This window comes from Sprattus sprattus (genome assembly GCF_963457725.1).
Source record: "Sprattus sprattus genome assembly, chromosome: 1".
In the NCBI taxonomy this organism is placed as follows: domain Eukaryota; kingdom Metazoa; phylum Chordata; class Actinopteri; order Clupeiformes; family Clupeidae; genus Sprattus; species Sprattus sprattus.
The window spans coordinates 48720315-48739183 of NC_137920.1; the positions used below are offsets into that span (position 1 = coordinate 48720315).

An 18869-nucleotide genomic window follows, 5' to 3' on the forward strand; every position below is an offset into this window, starting at 1 on the left:
CGGGTAGCACCCACTGCACCTGTCCAGGGAGAGGAGAGGGGTAGAGAGGCACTGGAATTAGCAATACCAACCAAGAGGCATTACGAGTAGCCTAAGAAACTACACTGCGCTGCGCTATGGAGAGCTACTTAGCTTTGGGCGGGAGGGTTAGGAACAGAGGACCTCTGGCAGTCCACTGGAGCGGCCAGCAGGAACGAACAGTCCTGATAACAGTGACCTGTAGTACTTTAAATCACACACACAGACACACACACGCACACATACACACACACACACACTTCGAGAAGCAGACTTAGGTTATATGATGATTAAGCCAGAGTCCCACAACCACAATTAACAAAACAGGCAGTAAATCAAAGAAACAAAACAGAATGCACTAAAGCACCAGAGATCATGCACTAATGTAAAGACAGACCAAACAGATGCGCTAACACAAAAGAAACAACCAACAAAACAGAATCATGCGCTAAAGCAAAGCAGCAACCAAACGAGATCATGCACTAAGCAAAATAAACAAATAAGCGGGATCGTGCGCTAACGTAAAAGAACCAAACAAAACAGAATCATGCGCTAAAGCAAAATAAACGAACGGAATCATGCATGAATGTCAAGGAACAAAATATACAAGGTCAGGCGGAAATGGACAGCAGCATCACCGAAGCAAGCCCCGTACATGCGTAAAACCAATAAAGACATCGACAAGAAAACATGTACTTATACAGTCACACAGAACAGCAGCCTTGAAGTGGAGCGGGGACACTTGTTGGGTCTCTGCGTTGTAGACAGAGCAGCAATTACTGCAGGCTCAGGAACAGGCCACGGACGCAGCTATGGAAGCTCTGCTCCGGCTAACGCAACAAAGAATACAAATAGTATCGTCATTCATGCCTTAAAAGTGCACGTAGAAAACACAGCGCGGTATGATTAAACGAATCAGCCTACCTCCAGCTGATTCCCACTGAGCACCCGGTATCTACGCAATGTAACACTAGCCTTGCTAGTAACCGCAAATGAATCCCACTACATAGACATGTAACACAGCAGTATTAAAACCTATGAAACGGTCTAGCACTGGCCGATGTGGCTAAACGTCAAAAGTGGCTTACCTTAACTAGCATTCGTCTGAACGTGCCAGATATGAAAGCCACCCCACCATTCCAACTAATGGGGCACCCCGGAAGCAACCACGACAGGTAGGCAAAGAGAATCTACTGGTGCTATGCCGCGGACTTATACCTAAACACATGAGCCCGCCAGCCAATCTGTGTTGCCATTACTCCACGCATTGCACCTGGGAGGTCAGGTTGAATGGGGGACTAACTGTGGAGGCGTTGCCAAACCTGCCACACAGGCAGAAGATTTTATTTATTTTATTATGATTTTAGTCATCCAAGAAGCCTATTGGAACATCAGGTTCTGATAAGATGTTGACCATTATTTTACTCCATGTATTGCTATTGCTGCTTGCTTTTATTGATTTTTATTTGTGCTGTCAGTTTAACGTGTTATTAACGGCGTTAACACGAACCCATTTTAACGCCGTTCATTTTTTAACGTTTTTAGATTAACGTTCTTTTTGCCCTCCCAAACTTTGTAGTAGGCCAACGTCACGTTTGAGTGAATGATGAGCGCGATATGGCGAAATGGATGATAAAAAGCTTCTGAATAGAAAGTTTACCTTTAAAAGTTGTGTTGAAAAGAAGCGTGCTTCACTGTTGTCTGAAAATGTCAACAGGCAGCTGGCAGCAAAAAATATTAAGCCATGGTTTAACTGCACTATAGGCTGAGTCCTTGTTTATCTTAAATGTGCACTTTATAATTTTATTTTGTACCGCCCTGTTTGGTAATGTTGTTTTTCAATAAAATAAAACATTGCTTAAAGCAAGCCAATCCACTTTTCCATGTTGATAAGAGCATTAAAATAAAATAAAAATGATCGAAAAAAATTATTGAAGGGGCATTTAGAATAGAATAAAATTTGCGATCGCGATTCATTTTGATTAATTTAATCGCAATTCATTTTGAGTTAACTATGACAAAAATGCGATTAATCGCGATTAAATATTTGAATCGTTTGACAGCACTAATTTTTATGTAAAACACTTTGAGCTGCAACAACCATCTGAGACACATACACATTTGAAGAATTAAAACACACAATACTAAATGATATGCTGCAATATTGAGGTGAAAACATGCCTCGATAAGTGGGGATAGTAAGCATATATTTTTAGTTCTTGTTTTTCTTTTATAAGAAAGAAGGTTAATCATTCATCATTGATTTTATATTGTTTTACTTCTTATTCAATTATTTAGTTTGAAAGATGTTTAAACATTCAGTTATAGATTTTATTGAGTTAAATCCCAAAGAAGAAAGAAATATTGTCTAGCCATAGACAATCACTGCTCATACAACCCCCAGTCTAGTCTGGGAAGTCCCGCCCCACTTCTTCCGGCCAAATTGATTTTGCCTCTGCAGTGGGTCTGGCCAAGTTTGCATACCCGTTCATTTCAAGATTTCCAGAATCCTTGGAGCCAATCACAAACTGGCTTTTGGCTACCTGGCGCGGCATTGGCGGATTTAAACTTACCAAGGCTACGTTACAAAATCTACTGCACCGAGAGTTTTTAAACATTGGACATGGTGGCCGCCGAAGCACCGCAAAACTTCGATAAGGCAAGTTTTCTTTGAAAACAGAACAGAAACTTGCCCTGGAACAATTCATACAGAAAAAATATGTGTTTGCTTTATTACCGATCGTTGTATCGTATCGTTGGTCTGATTGGTTAAAGGACTGTCCAATTAGGTGGCTGAAGTGGAACGCCGATGAGAGTTGGCCAGACTAACTGAACAAATGAAATGCAGTGAAGGGGCAGGGAATTCCCAGACAACCCCCAGTCAGCAGGACTGGAAGAAAATAATGAACCGACCTATTAAAAGCAATTTGAGAATCTTAGAGTGAAATTAGTGAAATTGAACAAGCATGTTGTTATCACTGTTGATGTATGATGTGTGAAATGATGAATGGAAGAATCAACACTGCCTAAACCATTTGCTAAAACAGACGAAGAGATTGAAAATACATGGCAAAGATGATGTTTGAAAGTAAATGCTCTCAGACTTCTCTCCCCTACACAGGAACACTGTGAGGCTGAATTCAAGGTTGGACCAGGAGATTGGGTCCTAAACAACATTCTCAAAAGAAAACACCTCCACTTGCCCAAGTGGGACAGAGCATACCAAGTGCTAGTGTCAACATTTACCACAGTCAGTCAGTAGCGGAGAGAGCCTCCTGGATACATCTAACAAACTTTAAACATTGTAAACGAGAAAGCCTTCCTTAGAAAGAGACAGAGGAAAGGAGCTGTCTTCTTCTACAGTTTTCCTAGGCCGGGCTACTGTTGTCAGAAGTCCAGCTACACAGGGGTGACTTTGCCTGGGCATAGTTTCGTCTCAAACCTGGTGAAGAAAACAACACTGTCCAGTGGTGCAAAAGAGCCTAGTGGAGACTGGGAGGGAGAAGCGGCCCTATCTCTGTGAAGCCATGGGGAGTTACAAGGGAAAATTGAAACTTTTGATGATAACTGTACTGCTCTACATTTTGGTACTGTTAACATTTTGATCATACAGGCACCGGCCTTGGTCAAATGTCCGCGATGGGGCATGGACAAAGATCATCCGTGATGGGGGAACCTGACTGCCCAAACACACTTTCCACAAAGAGACTGCTTACGTTTTCCTGCCCAGTAATATTCAACAACTGATGTGATCTGCAGAATCCCTGATGGGGAACGGGGCCTTCAAGGACACAGCAAGGCCTTGTTTGAATGTTATCTGTAGCCCAGGCGAGCTAATGAAACACACACAGTCGACATTCACTATGTTGGCCTACAAATGCAAAGTATTCAAATGTGCGATGAGAAATATGATGACAAAATGATTGACCGATGATGATATGGAGTGATGTTCAGTCATGATCTCTGTTCCGAAAATCCATGTGATAAAGCTCAGAATGATGATTTTGAGGTAATTCATTGAATTGATAATTGACGGATTAAGATGATTTTGATTTTGGTTGTGTTTGTAATTTGAATTATCCATTGAAACGGATAAAAGGAGGGATTGATAGAGATTATTTCCAAAGACTGTTAATGACTTAAGAATATAATAATCAAGTGCCTTGTATTAATTTATTCCTTATATGAATCATGTGCTTATGAAAGCAGGAGCATGGCTTTTCTCTGTGTGTGTGTGTGTAACTAGAATATTAGGTGCCACTAAGTCTGCATATGAACAAGAGCATGTTTAGACCAGAGGAGATAAGAAGGGAACTGTGCTTCTTCCGACCTTGTTCAAAACTGCCATCCTTGCAAGACAGGGAGCCTCGGACGTGAGAAATCCACCACGTGGATACCCCTGCTGAAAACCAAACTTCTGTCTATATAAACCTTGTGCGAAGGGTTTATCCTTGCCTTCACTGTCAGCCTTGTGCTGGTAGGGGAGCCAGATTGCAATTGTTTTTGTTTGTCCGTGTAATAAATATACTTACATGCAGCTCCGGAGTCCTGAACTACTATCAGTGCCATCTGACAACTTGACCATTTTCACTCATAAAACTGTAAGTATTACAGTCTTGGACATTCATTTTAAAGTCCCACAACTCACAACACTTCTCTACAATTCTTCCACAAAAAAAAATCTAATCCAATCCCATGTCAAAAAACATAGTATGATCTCCCTGGAATGTCATATTTTCCAATGCAAAGCTTTTTTGTTTAGTTGAAAGCGGGGCCTGCCATCACATATTTCAAATTCATTAGATTGTCATATAGTTTTTCATTTTACATTAACATCAGTCATCACACAAATAAGAACACGTAACTCTGAACGTAGATTCATTTTTATTTTCAAAGTTCAAGTTCAAAGTACTTTATTGTCATTGTCACAAAGACAACGAGACAGTTAGAGGCAGCAACATACTTCTTCCACAGCTAAATAATAATAAATAACAATTAATAAATATCATAAATTAAAAAAGCAATATATCTACATATTGAGGTGCATCAATAGTTGCAGTGCAGTCCATGGGGGGCGGGGCGGGCTTGGCCAGGGGGTGATGAGGGGGAGGGGGGTTGTGAGGTGTTGAGAAGCCTTATTGCACGAGCATAGAAGCTCTTTGCCATCCTGGAGGTGCGTGCCTTTTTTGATCTGAACCTTTTCCCTGACGGGAGCAACAGGAACAGATGATGGGCAGGATGGGAAGGGTCTGTGAGGAAATTTTTAATTTTAGAACAGAACTCAACACCAGGTCAACATAAAAGTAACCATCAATTTTTTACAGTATGGGAAATCATGCCTATCAGTAAAAACTGATTCATTCTGGCAAAACATAAATAGTTTCTCTTGAGAAAGCCTACATGCAATATATGATCCTCACACATTGAACCAGTCTCCTTGGCAGCCAGATGTTTGAAAATATCCACACAGTCAAGGCAGAAACACTCCTTCTCATCTGATGCTGATGTTTGGTTTTCCTCTTTCTTTCCCAAACTTCACTATTTTCCCTTTCACTTTTCTTTCTTTGCCCACATAGGAGGAGTGTGGGAGGAATAGGAGGAAACCCTTCACCACTTGGCAAAGAACCAGACTAATTGTCTGTTGACGTTGTGATGTACCCTACCAGTTGCATCGCCAACTAAGGGAAGAAAGCTTGCCTAAGATTTGGATAGTCAACATAACGTATAACAACTTCCAAACTCACATCTGCTCGTTGTGGATGAAACTCAAGGCTAGTTCAAGACTGATCACTCATTTTCAATACAAATAATTCCCATTGTGGCCAAATTATTTGATCAGATTTTTTGAAAAAATGGAAACTGCAAAAATAACCTCATCATCACAAATTCAATTTAATTTCTGAGGATTCCAATTTTAGTAATTCATTTATTCTTGGCTGCAAAAATCACAACAAACCCTTGCAAGTTCCTGGTGGTACAGACATTTACACACATTTACATTTAGTCCTTTATCCAAAGCGACGTACAAAGGAGAGAACAATCAAGCTATGAGCAATAGAGAACTAGTGTAACAATAAATACTACTTTACATAAGAAATTAAAAGTGCTTGAATATAACTACTGTAAGTGCGAGTTAAGTACTAGTTAGAGGAGATAGCATTAGAGGAAAGATAAGGAGAAGTAGAGGAAGGGAGAGGAAGTGCAAGTCAGGAAAAGAGGGCGCTCTCTGAAGAGTTGGGTCTTCAAGAGGCTCTTTAAGGTAGAGAGGGACGTCCCTGCTCTGGTAGTAAAAGGGCACCAACGTGGAATTACGAATGAGAACAGTCTAGATTGCTGTACTTTCACAAACGACAGTGCTAAACTCACTATAGAGGAAATGTATGTAACACAACACTAGCCACAATATTGGACATGTTATGGAGGTACAGAATACCACATGATAGAGTATATATCGTGACACTATGCTGTGTTGGCATTATTGGGGGATGAGAAATACCCCCTAAATATTCAAATGACAGTGTTTATCCTGAACCACAAAGATCACAACTACAGTAAATGGAAAATGTAATATTGAACAGGCCATTTCTTTATTGTCAGTTGTGATATTGGAATGTGAATCGATAATAATCAAATTGTGATACTAATATTGGAATAGTTTTTCTGCAAATGGTTATCTAAATACTTGATTATCTGTGCATATCCCCTTGCACTTCCTGGGAGCCTCGTCCAAATGTTTTGGGTGGGGGAAATACTGATAATAAATGTGCTTGGTGAGGTGCAAGAAATGTACTTCACAGAATACATACACATTTGTAAAACGACATTAAACCATACATTAACACAAACAATATGAAAATATTGCTATTCCAAGCATTCTTTAAAGGTGACAACATTTTGTATTTGATCAGCTTGTCATGCCTTGAAAGGAGTTCCAGATGCCCTTTTTCTATCTAGAGTGTAAGGCATAAACTTTTGAACCTGCTGAGCGCCGATCTCTGCCACATATAACGCTCCTGTTTTGAGGTCGATGTCAACCAGGTGGGGCTTCACATCCTCCCCCAGCTGGATGACACTGACCACATGACACTGACCAATCACTCCTATTGGAGGAGCTTCCAGCAGAGTGATCCGATTACTGTTCAGCTGAACCACAACAAAATACTTTTGATCTGAAGTTTGCCTGGAAAACAATAGAGATACAAGTTTAAAAATGCATTAGAGGAATGAGGTTGCACTGACATTGAGACAAATGTCTCTGCAAAATAAGTTTGTTTGTGTACACACACACACTAACATTCAAACACATACACAATGTCAATCCTTTAAATCACTGATAAGAAATAAAATACTGTCCATGATACCAAAGCTGAATGTGTGAGAGAAAGTATGAGCCTAGCCATAACGGCGTTAGCTCTGGAGCCTCTTATCAGCTGATCATAGTCAATTTGAATTATGATGTCCTTATGACAACTGAACTCTGACGCCATTCTCTGTAGTCGGTCCACCACTAAAATGATTTTGAAGCTGTTAGGGGAAGATTGTTACATAATGTTGCTTGAATGTTAGTGTGTATTTTCTGTTAGCAATCAGTGTCAGCGTGTTTATGATTTGTGGGAGTGTGGTTTTTCTAATGCGTTGGTGTTTAGTCTACTTTTGTCCTCTGTTGTGAGCCTGTGCCAATGCTAGTCGGCCATTTTGTATATGTGTGAATGCTTGTGCTTACAGTTTTTTACAATTGCTAAAACACATTTCTTGAAACAGTCTCTCATTTTCTCTAAACTCTAAACACAAAACCTCATATTTCAAGCACTATTTACAAAACCTCTGAATCCTCTTGCAAAATGAAACTTTCGCCTCAAAACAGTTTTACCTGTGCTCAAAATCAAACACTGCTCTTAAATCATAAACAAAGTGATCAAAATGATATACACTTTCAAGCAGTCAGTCATATAGTTCTCAGGGAAAGTAAACATTTTTTAAATCTCAAAAGCATTTTCATCCAATTTCATATTTATCTTTGTCTGGGAAGTCCCGCCCCTCTTCTTCCGGCAAATTTGTTTTGCCTGAGAAGTGGGTCTGGCAAAGATTGCACAGCATTTCACTACAGCATTCTCAGGATCTCTGGGACCAATCACAAACTGGCTTTTGGCTACCTGGCGCGCCATTGGCGGATTTAAAATAACCACGTCTACGTAACAAAAGCGAAAGCAAAGAGAAAAGCACAGCAAACTATATACTGCTCTCGAGGCTGTCTTGGATGATTTCAAAGGCAAGTTTTCTTTGAAAATAGAACAGAAACTGCTCTGGAACAATTCATACAGAAAAAAGATGTGTTTGCTTTATTACCGATCGTTGCATCGTTGTATAGTATCGTTGGTCTGATTGGTTAAAGGCGTGTCCAATTACGTGACTGAAGTGGACCTCCATTTAGTACTTCGCCAGACTAACTGAGCAAATGAAATGCAGTGAAGGGGCGGGGAATTCCCAGACAATATTTATCTATCATTGTCTTTTGATGAATGAAAACATGTTCTCTCATAGTGGCTATACAAATGTATCAGAAATTGCTACTCTGCTTTGCTCTAATTTGTGTTGATTCTTTCTCCTTCTTGTACCCCTATAGTACTGTACCCTGCATCTCACTACTCACAACTCACTCTTGTTCTTTGTTGATATGAACCTGCAACCAGTCAAAATCTATTGAGCAGTCTATTGAGCACTGTTACTGTACCAAATAGAAAGCACAATGTTCAGGTCCATACAACTTGTTTATTGTACATTATACAGCCTACAATGCACTGTAGGCCTACTACAGTACACACTACTACAGTAAAAGGGACAAAAATCAAAGGAGTCAACGTGGTGTTCACTTGTCCTCGTCCTCTCACATTGTTTCTACACATGTATTCTCAGACTTTCTCCTTTCCACCTTCAACAACCTGTTTGCTCTCTAAACTGGCTCATATTGGTTGTGTCACATCATTTGATACAAGTTAAATCAATTTTGAGTGGTTGTGTTCAATCAATGACATGTATTCTCTATTTGTATTTGATTGTTGCCACTTGTGTTTACCAGTATGGATGACATGTGCATTGGAGTGCAGAATGTGTTTTGAGACTGATAATGTGTTTAGAGTTTTGCTGAAAAGTCTAAGTGAGAGCTGCAAATTGTGTTTTACCGTGTGAAATAGTTTAAGGTATTGACAACAGACTGAACAATTAGCTTCATGAGTTCAGGCAATGGGTTTTAGTGTTTTAGCAATCGTAAAAAACTGTTAGATAGAGATAGCTAGCATGGTTGATAGCCAGGTTCCATGACACATCGCACACCTCTTGCGGAGGTTCGCACTCCATAGTATCCCTTTAAATAAGCTCTGGTAGGAATACCTTACTGTATCATATTATGGAAGACTGTATGTGACTGAGTAGGAATGAAAGTGTCATTGATCCGATGTTGTTTTTCGTTACATTACATTACATTACTGAACACGGATAGACTCGTGATGCTCCCTGCACTGTCAAATATCAACTTATATGTTAGTGTCAGTAGCCTGTGTTTGCAGCCAAATATAATTTAATAGCAGTTAATAACTGAAAACACTGGCAATGGGATTGTGCATTCCTCAACACCATTGACACCAAATGACACCAGACACACCGAAATGAGGCGTCCATCCACCCTTGAAGGAGTTCAACTTTGCACATGTTATGAAATGATCAAAGGAATGTGTCCTTGGTAATGAAAATAGCATTACGTGATAACCTTCTTTGTTGTACGTAAGAACTTGTGGTGTGTGTCTATTAAATTAGGGCCCATTGAGTATATACACTGTATGCTAGGAGATTCTGTTAATCATAGTTTTAACTTGCTTAAACTTGCTTGAAACTGTCTGCGCAGGCCGCGTCTAGAAGCAGAACAGGATGCTGGGCCAAGAATAACCATACATTCTGAGAAATGTAACAGAAGTCATTTACTTTATGAAAGTTGAGTAAACATTTGTCTTAAGGATGGGTTCTGTTAAAACCAAATTAGGAAAGGTCACACTTTTGTGATTCCACCACAATTGAGATTGAGGGGTTTAGTTGGCAGCATTGATGTTGTAACTTATCTCCCTCTTTGCAAAGATAAATACAATTATCTCTAATTTAAGCTTTCTGCCTTGATTCATTTATTTACAAAAATACAAATTGTAACATCCATTCATATTAATAAACCCATCACATTGTGGATACTTTACCTGGACCTCTTTGCATCTCCCCTTTGTTACACAACAAGCGTCAAAGGACCCCGGGTCAACGCAAACAACGTGACTTACAAAGGGGCACTTTTTGGGGATAAATGGTCACTATATACAGTAAACATACGTAGATACAAAGATACATGTCAAAGTATGTTATCTACATGTTGTCATTTCATATTTGTCATGTCTGAGTAAAATCTTTGGAGAATGAATTGCCTTCAAAGCAATGCTTTAATTCATTTAATTGCAAGAAACAACCCTTCACAACAAAACCCTTCTTTACAGTTTCAAAATGTCTGGGCAAACCACTGACTCCAACTTCAAACATGACACACTTTGGATATCATGTACGCTTTAACACAATTCATGAAGACAGCCTGTCTCTTACCTAACTGAGTAAGGTCCATCTTCGCTAAAGCAGCTTCCCCATGTTCCAAGCCAGTCCCCAGTTACTGAATTGAACACTTGGATTCTCTTGTTACCTCTATCAGCCACCCATACCTGAGGAGGTGAAATTCAAGTGTTTATTTGTATACAATGCTATAGAAATATTATAAATATACAGACAGAGACAAGAGAAACAGGCATTTACAATTGGCCATAACACTGCTTAATGCTTATGGAATATTTTGAAGACATACCCTCTGATAGCTATCCACGGCCACACTATGGGGAATGTGAAACTGTGCCAGCTCCTGACCCTCCTCTCCATGCACCCACACCACCTGGAGATCTACATGTTTGGATCAGACAGTCAATACGAGATGCATATGTACCATAACCCTAACCCTTACCCACACCACCTGGAGATCTACATGTTTGGATCAGACAGTCAATACGAGATGCACATGTACCATAACCCTAACCCTTACCCACACCACCTGGAGATCTACATGATTGGATCAGACAGTCAATACGAGACGCACACAATATTCATAATTACTGACGATTATGTTCAACAGGTAGGTAAGTCGTGTCTACCTTCTGATAACTTAATCAGACGGTTGTTCATGCCTCCATCACCGTCCACAATATAGATTTCCCCAGAGGTATGGACAAAGATCTCTGCCGGCTGATCGAACTGAAGTGGATTCACACCCGACCCTGCTTTCCCAGGCGTGCCCAAAATCTGCAGGAGCTTCCCTGAAGGAGTGTACTGCTTAACTGTATGGCCATATGGACCTGATGAGTGAAACAGCGCAAATAAGGACCATTCCCAGTGCATATCATTACAAACATTGCATTAGATTCACAACTACAACCCACCTGTTCCAACATCTGTAATCCACACCGAAGGGTTGGTAAGTGCACCAGCAAGGAAGATTCCATGGGGCATCTCTAAAGTTGTGGTATTCCAAGCTTGTATGAAGTCTCCATCTATGTTAAAGACAAGTACTTTCGCTACATTCTCTCCTCTCTGGTTAGGGAAAGACAAACATAGTTTTTAAACTGCTTACCATGAGCATTCCTGATTGTACAAACACAACACAACATGTTCTTTTTGCAATCTTACCTGAGCAACATATACCAAACCAGATACTTGATTAACGGCCACCCCAAATACTTCACCAGTAAAATCCTCAGTGTATTTAGGCCAGGACGAATCCAGTTTGAACAGAGGTCTTCCCATTAATCGACAATCTGTTTTTAATGCAACAGTAAACTGTAAAAAACAACAACAGATTAATTTAAAGATTTAGTGATGCTTGTCATCCACTGTAAGTTGAGACATTAACTAAATGTAGCCTGCTAACCAGCTAGCCGCAGCCCATCCTCTCTCGAAACACCATGTTGTGTCACAAGAGGCGATAGTGAGTCACTGTAGTTTGAACAGTAAGCAAGCTTAGACATCCTGTAGTTATTAGTTAACGTATATCAGTTAAAATCAATGGTTAACCCTTCAGCTAGCCCAAGGCCTCTGATGAAGATCTTCAGACTTCAGGGGTCTACTTGCCTCTACTTTGCTAATATAAGCATATAACCATCCATTGATGTTAATGTAGAAATGAATAGTCGCCCAGATATCTATCAATCATATATAATATAATTATTTTGGAGTGTGGAGTAAAAAATAATTAACCTCGGAAGCCGACAGCTAGCCAGTCCTGCATATAGCACCTTTAACCCTCTGGAATGGGTGACACTATTCAGGGCTCATTCCACACTAACTCACTCGACTGCACTGCACTTTTTGTACAAATGTTGATTCAAACTAGAAATAGTTATTTTTCTAAAGACAAATAACTGAATTTCTGTTTAGTTTTACCAGATGGCACAACAGCATCTTATCAGAGGACCTCTCTGTGATCTTCTCACCCAGCAAGACCTCCCCTGCTGTGTGTATTCACAGCTACTCCCATACATTGAGTGCTTTCAAAGACTATAACATGGCCTAGACACAGTTAAACTAATGACCATATCATGCATTCCTTTAACTCCCGCTTGCTACAACCTTTCCTGCTGTCACTTGGAGAACCTAAGGATGTTTGTGACTTCAAAGTTATGTGCAAATGTATATGAATATTCATGTTTGTTCTTGATCCTTGTGATGTGGGCAACAATCTGATCATGGTTTCAGAAATCGTTTTCACTTTAGTTCTGTATATAAATCACATATGTGGACACATCTGTGCTGTTCAGCCTGCCCCCCCAACAGAAATAACTGGGATTTAGAATAACGCTTGCAACACTGGCATGTGTTCGACCCGTTATTAGTTTGTAAACACGTTCTACCAAGGGATGCAAATGATTAATCAACTTTAGATTAATTGTCGATTAAGAGGTTGCTCGATCAAAATGTATTAATCACGATTAATCGCTAGAGGGCGCTAGCGCGAGAGACCGGTTGAAAACAAAATGAAGCGAGCGAAAAGAAGTGCGGTGTGGGACCACTTCAACATTGTTAATTCAGGCAAAGAAGTCAAATGTTCTCTGTGTAATGCGGTATTGAAATACAATAGTTCCACTAGCTCACTCAGTTATCATTTGAACACCGTGCATGTCCTGCATGGCACCACCAGTTCACCTGGTCAACCTAAAATCACAGCTACACTGTATTATACCTTCTCTCGCTTACTGCCGCGAGTTAAGGCTTAAAACTCAGGTTAGCTGTTAGCTTGTTAGCGGGCTAGCTCACCTTGCTATGTATGTGAATATCTCTGTCTACTCCCGCGCTAACGTGTGCCCGCGAGTTTGGCTCATGAGAGTTAGTAAGAGTTGAGTTGGCTATTTAGCTTGATAGCGGACTAGCTCACTCAGGCTTAATGATATTATATACCTAGCTCGTTAGCGGGCTAGCTTACCTTTGCCTGATGGCTTGCCATTAAGAATGTAACTACTCTATCCCTCACTACCGTGAACGCGAGTTAAACTTCAGAGATGCAGTTTCTTCATAATCTATAGGCTCAATAATATTCTGTTTGGCTCTCTATTTAATTTCTTCTATTCTTTTTTTTTTATGTCTGTTTCAAAAGAATGTATTTTGTTATACCATAAAAAAACTTTTCTGCTTTCTTTTCCTAATGCATAATTACTTGAGGAATGTATAATAGAATAGAATATAATTATCATAATGTAATGTAATATAATAACTCAACTATTAAGCTGATATTTGTAAAGGCCCTATTGAAGCACTGAAACTCAGGTGAAAAACGCCGCTTATCAATTAATCGAAAGTCGATCGATAAGATTATCAACTAATGATTAATGAATTAATCGATAATTTGCATCCCTAGTTCTACCCCAGGGGTGGGCAAACTTTTTGACTAGCGGGCCACAATGGGTTCGGGGGGGAGCGGGCCAGAAACAGATGGGTGGAGTGTTTGTGTGAACTAATATAAATTACATGTAAAAATCATCACATGATAGGATATGGCCTTTAACAGGTAGCAACGCATTTATTTGCAAGGCAATTTAACAAATTGCACGAACATGAACAATACAAAAACATGTCTTAACGTGACTGATCAAACATCATGTAAACATCTGAGGCCTGCGCCCAAACCAATTACCTCACTTGAACTACTTTATTATTTACATTAGGGTCAACGACGTATAAGGATTTTCAACAGGCCCATTTTAAATGACAAAAAACAAGAATATCTATTGCAATTTTTCAAACATTAAGAATGTTCTGTACACTTAAATTCATATTAAAAATTTTAATTAAGTGATTTTAGTGATTTTTCATCTAGATAAATTGGCCATGGCCTTAAGCAATGTCATCTGGTGCGACCGTGATTAATCTTAAAACAATTTAATTTCCTTAACATACTTAACGTTTTTTTAACAAGTTATGAGTAATATAAAGTGTTTAGAGACAGTATTTGCATTTCTTTTGAGTTTTTGTACATAATTCTCACATTTTTGTTCTATTATGTCTTAAGTCTCCTTCTTAAATGTAGTTTACAGACTTATTTTCCCTGTAAAGCGCATAAAACTGATCGAAATGTTAAAAAAATACCATTCATCTAAGCATACTGTATTAGTGATTAATATTACAGCCCCAAAAATTTGATATTTTATTAAGAATCTAATACAGTGATTGGTATTATTGGTCGCACCACATGATTAGTGGTCGTTCCAAATGATATGAAAACCTCAAAAGTGATCAATAAACAATAAATTCCATACAAAACATAGATTAAAACCAGATTTTATTCAATAATTCATAGAATTTTCATGAACACAAACATTACATAACATTTTTTTAATATAAAAATCACGTCAAATTTGCCATACAGGTCTTGAAGACTAGCTTGCTCCGTGGTGGCTCAGGAGTGCTTGAGAGATCTTCAGTGTGGAACATGGTTTCCTTCAGGTCTACTTTTACTGGCTGGTAACCTACGCATGGCTTCATTTCTGCATGCTTAAAAGGCATTACACCTCCCTATGACTTATTTGTGCCGCTTGTGATAACAAAACCTGGTGAATCTTGAGGGCCCGTCCACACGAAACCTGGATTGCCTGAATCCGAAAAGAAATGTTGTTGAAATGCTCAAACTCTGCGAATTGGGTCACTGAATCCGCAACCTTTGGAAACCGGTCTCAAGAGTGGAACGATTCCAACCAACCAGCGGATCCGTGTTCGTGTGGACGCCTGATCTGCACATTTACTAACCCGATGACATAATTGCCCCATGTGAACGCCCCACGCCCTGCAACCTCAGCCTGAACCCTAATTTACCCTGCTTCACTTCATAACAGCATTAACATAAACTAAATTGTTAAGAAGCTGTTTAGGAAAGAGATGACATTAACAAGCCACACCTTAATCGATCACTACTTAATCTTTTTGCATCAGACCATTGTTCAAAACCGTTTTAATTTTTTTAATTTTTTTTAAGTGTCGGCAATAGCCTATATGATAAAATCTGACGTGAAAATATTTGTATAATAGACAGAAGTTTCAAAACAGTTATTTAACACAAACGAGGCTTATGGCGAAGCGCCTGATTCAAACTAGTCCTGTTTGGAGTGATGTGGTATCAGTGATTTCAGGTGGTAGAGAAGTCGTTCAGCAATCCATAGATTGCTAGTTGGATCTCGACTTCTGTCTTCTGTTACTTTATGTGCATGCTCCATGACGTCTTTACAGCAGATTCAACCACCCGTCCATCACTGATTACATGTAGCTCTGTAATCTTTGGGCAGGTTGCCTGAAACTCATTCAGTATGGGCTCCAGGTGTGCCCACACTCCCTCCTCGTCATGGCATCTGGTAAAATAGATTAAAACAGTTATACATAAATAAATAATAAATTACTGATAAATGCATAATTACTAAAGTGAAATGACATGCTCTAAGTTATATTTTTAGCTTTTTCTCATGATATTGTACAAAGCTTAAACATAAAACGTTGTTTCTGAATTATTAGGAAAAAAATTACTCAAATTGCAAAAAAATCTATTCCAAATAATACTTAAATAAAGTACTTAATGCATATAAATCATCAATTGAATATCAAAGCACAAAAACTACCACTTTAGGACATATATCTATCATGGAAAACCCTCTGCAATGGTCGCACCACATGACATTTGGTCGCACCACATGATATTTTCAAGTTCAGTCAAAATTTACAGGCACAGATTTGGCCACCTAAACAAAACAAGGTAGCTGAGCACAAAAGGTTACAATGAAATTTAAAATCAAAATATATATTTGTAGAAAAAAACTAAAATTCATTGTTTTTTTGAGGTCGCACCACATGACACCGAAATATGGCAACTACATACCATCCGCTAAAAAGGTAATTTTTCTTCCAAATTTGAGAGAGAGTTACAAACCTGTTGCTGATTCCATGGGTCCTTGGCAAACTGGTCAATGATGTAATCCATTCAAAAACAGGAAGTTGCAACATAATTGTCCCAAAAGTGGTCGTTTCTTGATGGTCGCACCACATGATATTTCATGAAATGGACATCATCGGACAAAGTTTGTTTGTGTATAATGATGGAAATATAAATACAAATGCTTTGCAATTTTGAACAGGACTACAAAACACTTGGGAAATCATGCCGAATAGGGCAGAACATAAATTTTAATAGATTTAGAGTAATTTTAAAGAAGTTTTCACAACATCAGTAATGGCGGGACGGTCGCACCACATGATATTTTGACACTTTAAATAACAGAAAAATTATAAATAGCCTAACTAAAGTTGTTTGGAAAATGAAAGTGAGTACATATATGGGAGAGGCATTACATATATATGGTATCTTTTCATGCAGTTAAACCTTTTTTTTACTGAAAATAATGGAGTCGGACAGAAAATATAGGCGTCACGTCATTGACCCATTAACAGGTTAAAGCAGCCACGCAGGCTCTGTGCAGCATAGAGCTGCAACGATAAATCGACACTGACGCTAATCGACGCAGACGCTAGGGCCGGATTAAAAAGACCAACGGTCCGTACTTTGCACATGTCTGTTCTACCCCAATCACTCATGCAGGGAAGTAGACTCAGTTTGTAGCCAACCACGTGATTTGATTGCGAAAGTGTCCCAGTAGCATACGAACATCGTAGTCTACGAACATCTCCTATTCACCTTAAATTCTATATCGCCCAAAATATCAGCAAATGCCTTTACAAAAACAGCTGGACATAATATTATATATTAAAAAAGAATATGCTACAGCTTAATCTGACAGCATCACTGTTTTAAATTAATGCATATGCAAAGCAGGTTCAACCCAACCTACTGTAATCTCAAACACGTCAAGCTGTGCAGGACCTCACATAACGGCTAAGGAAGGAGAACAACAGGTCAAACTAGTAGCCAAAGACAGGGTACAAAGTCCTTATAATGCCTCTGGTCGGTATCCGGTCGCAGTGAGTAGACAGGTACCTAAAGGTTATAACACGTTCCTAAGCAGTCATAAATTAACACATGATTAAACAATATTCCATTTCCATTCCATGACTTTCAATGTTTACGTTTTACCGACGAATCTCGCTGCAAAAGCACGTATTGACACGTGAATGGCAAAAAGATTCGCATTTCTATCGTGCAGCGAACCAGAATTTGTGTAACACAGGGCAACCCTGAAACAGCTGGATTGCTAACTAGCTAGCAACAGCATATGATTGTTCCGAAATGTTAACAGATACTTACTTGTGAATTCATTGCACCATATAAAATTACCCCCAGAAAAAAAATCACTGCCATCTTCATAATTATCAGACTCCAGTGATTACTGTTTAACGTACAGAATATTTTCATCCCAAAGGTGAGATCTGCTGTGTTTAGAGTCTACTAGTCCCATTCTCTCGGTTCCTGTTTTGGTCACGTGGTAATCTCTGACCCAATGGCCTTCTTCTTCTTCTTTTTTGTTTTATGGCGGTTGGCAAGCAACTTTTAGTGTGCATTACCGCCACCTTCTGTACTGGAGTGTGGATCTGAACACCCTTACTAAATCCTATGAAATAAACCTGTTTTTTCAGAAAATAAAAAATTAAATTGAAACAAATATCTCCCGAGTTTCTCTGTAAAATGCTGGAAATCTTCAATACCACTTTCTCTTCTTTCAGGAGACTACTAAGTACCTTTCTCTGCCTCTGATATCTTGGACACATCTCTATTACATGTTCTATGGTCTCTTGACTATCTACGCAAACACAGAGTCCATCAACATGTTTTTTAATTTTGACTAGAGTGTTATTTAGTCCCATATGTCCAAACCTCATTCTTGACAGGATGTTTTCCTCCTGATTGCTCCTAACAGTAGTGATGGGCAAATGAAGCTTTGTAAGGCACTGAACCATTTAGGCACATTGTTTCAAAAATTGGTTCATTACTTGAAGCTTCAGTAACAGTGACCTCTCCTGGTGATAACTGAATTAGACCAGCTAGCTAGACAGTGGCAAGAGGCTTAAAAAAATATATATTGTGCACGCACCCCCCCCCCCCCCCCCCCCCCCCAAATATTGTAATATTATTTTTTTTTTTTTCAAATAAAGATTAATTCTTTTTTGTATTGTGTTATTGGGGAGAGAGTGCTTGGGGAAATGATGTAGTTGTACGTAGGGATTCGGATGTGCTGGAAAAATATGGCACAAGTTCGGTGTGTTTGTGTAACCAGTTATGTTGGATAGGGAACAGTCGAAGA

The 18869-nt window shown here is 39.2% G+C and overlaps 1 protein-coding gene across 2 annotated transcripts; it reads right to left on the reverse strand.

Moving 5' to 3' along the window:
- Window positions 1-5314: 5314 nt before the first annotated feature.
- Window positions 5315-18028, reverse strand: LOC308374580 (NHL repeat-containing protein 3-like). Of its 2 annotated transcripts, XM_080850390.1 has the most exons (8): window positions 17876-17888; window positions 17463-17506; window positions 11773-11922; window positions 11526-11676; window positions 11241-11441; window positions 10901-10992; window positions 10648-10760; window positions 5315-7198 (listed from the first exon to the last, which is right to left on the reverse strand). In XM_080850390.1, the coding sequence occupies exons 3-8, from the start codon at window positions 11887-11889 to the stop codon at window positions 6931-6933; spliced, it is 942 nt and encodes a 313-aa protein (XP_080706516.1). In that variant the 5' UTR covers window positions 11890-11922; window positions 17463-17506; window positions 17876-17888; the 3' UTR covers window positions 5315-6930. The 2 variants fall into 2 exon arrangements, with proteins under 2 accessions (XP_080706516.1, XP_080706515.1); XM_080850389.1 differs by lacking the exon at window positions 17463-17506 and having other exon boundaries at window positions 17876-18028.
- Between the last annotated feature and the right edge of the window lie 841 nt (window positions 18029-18869).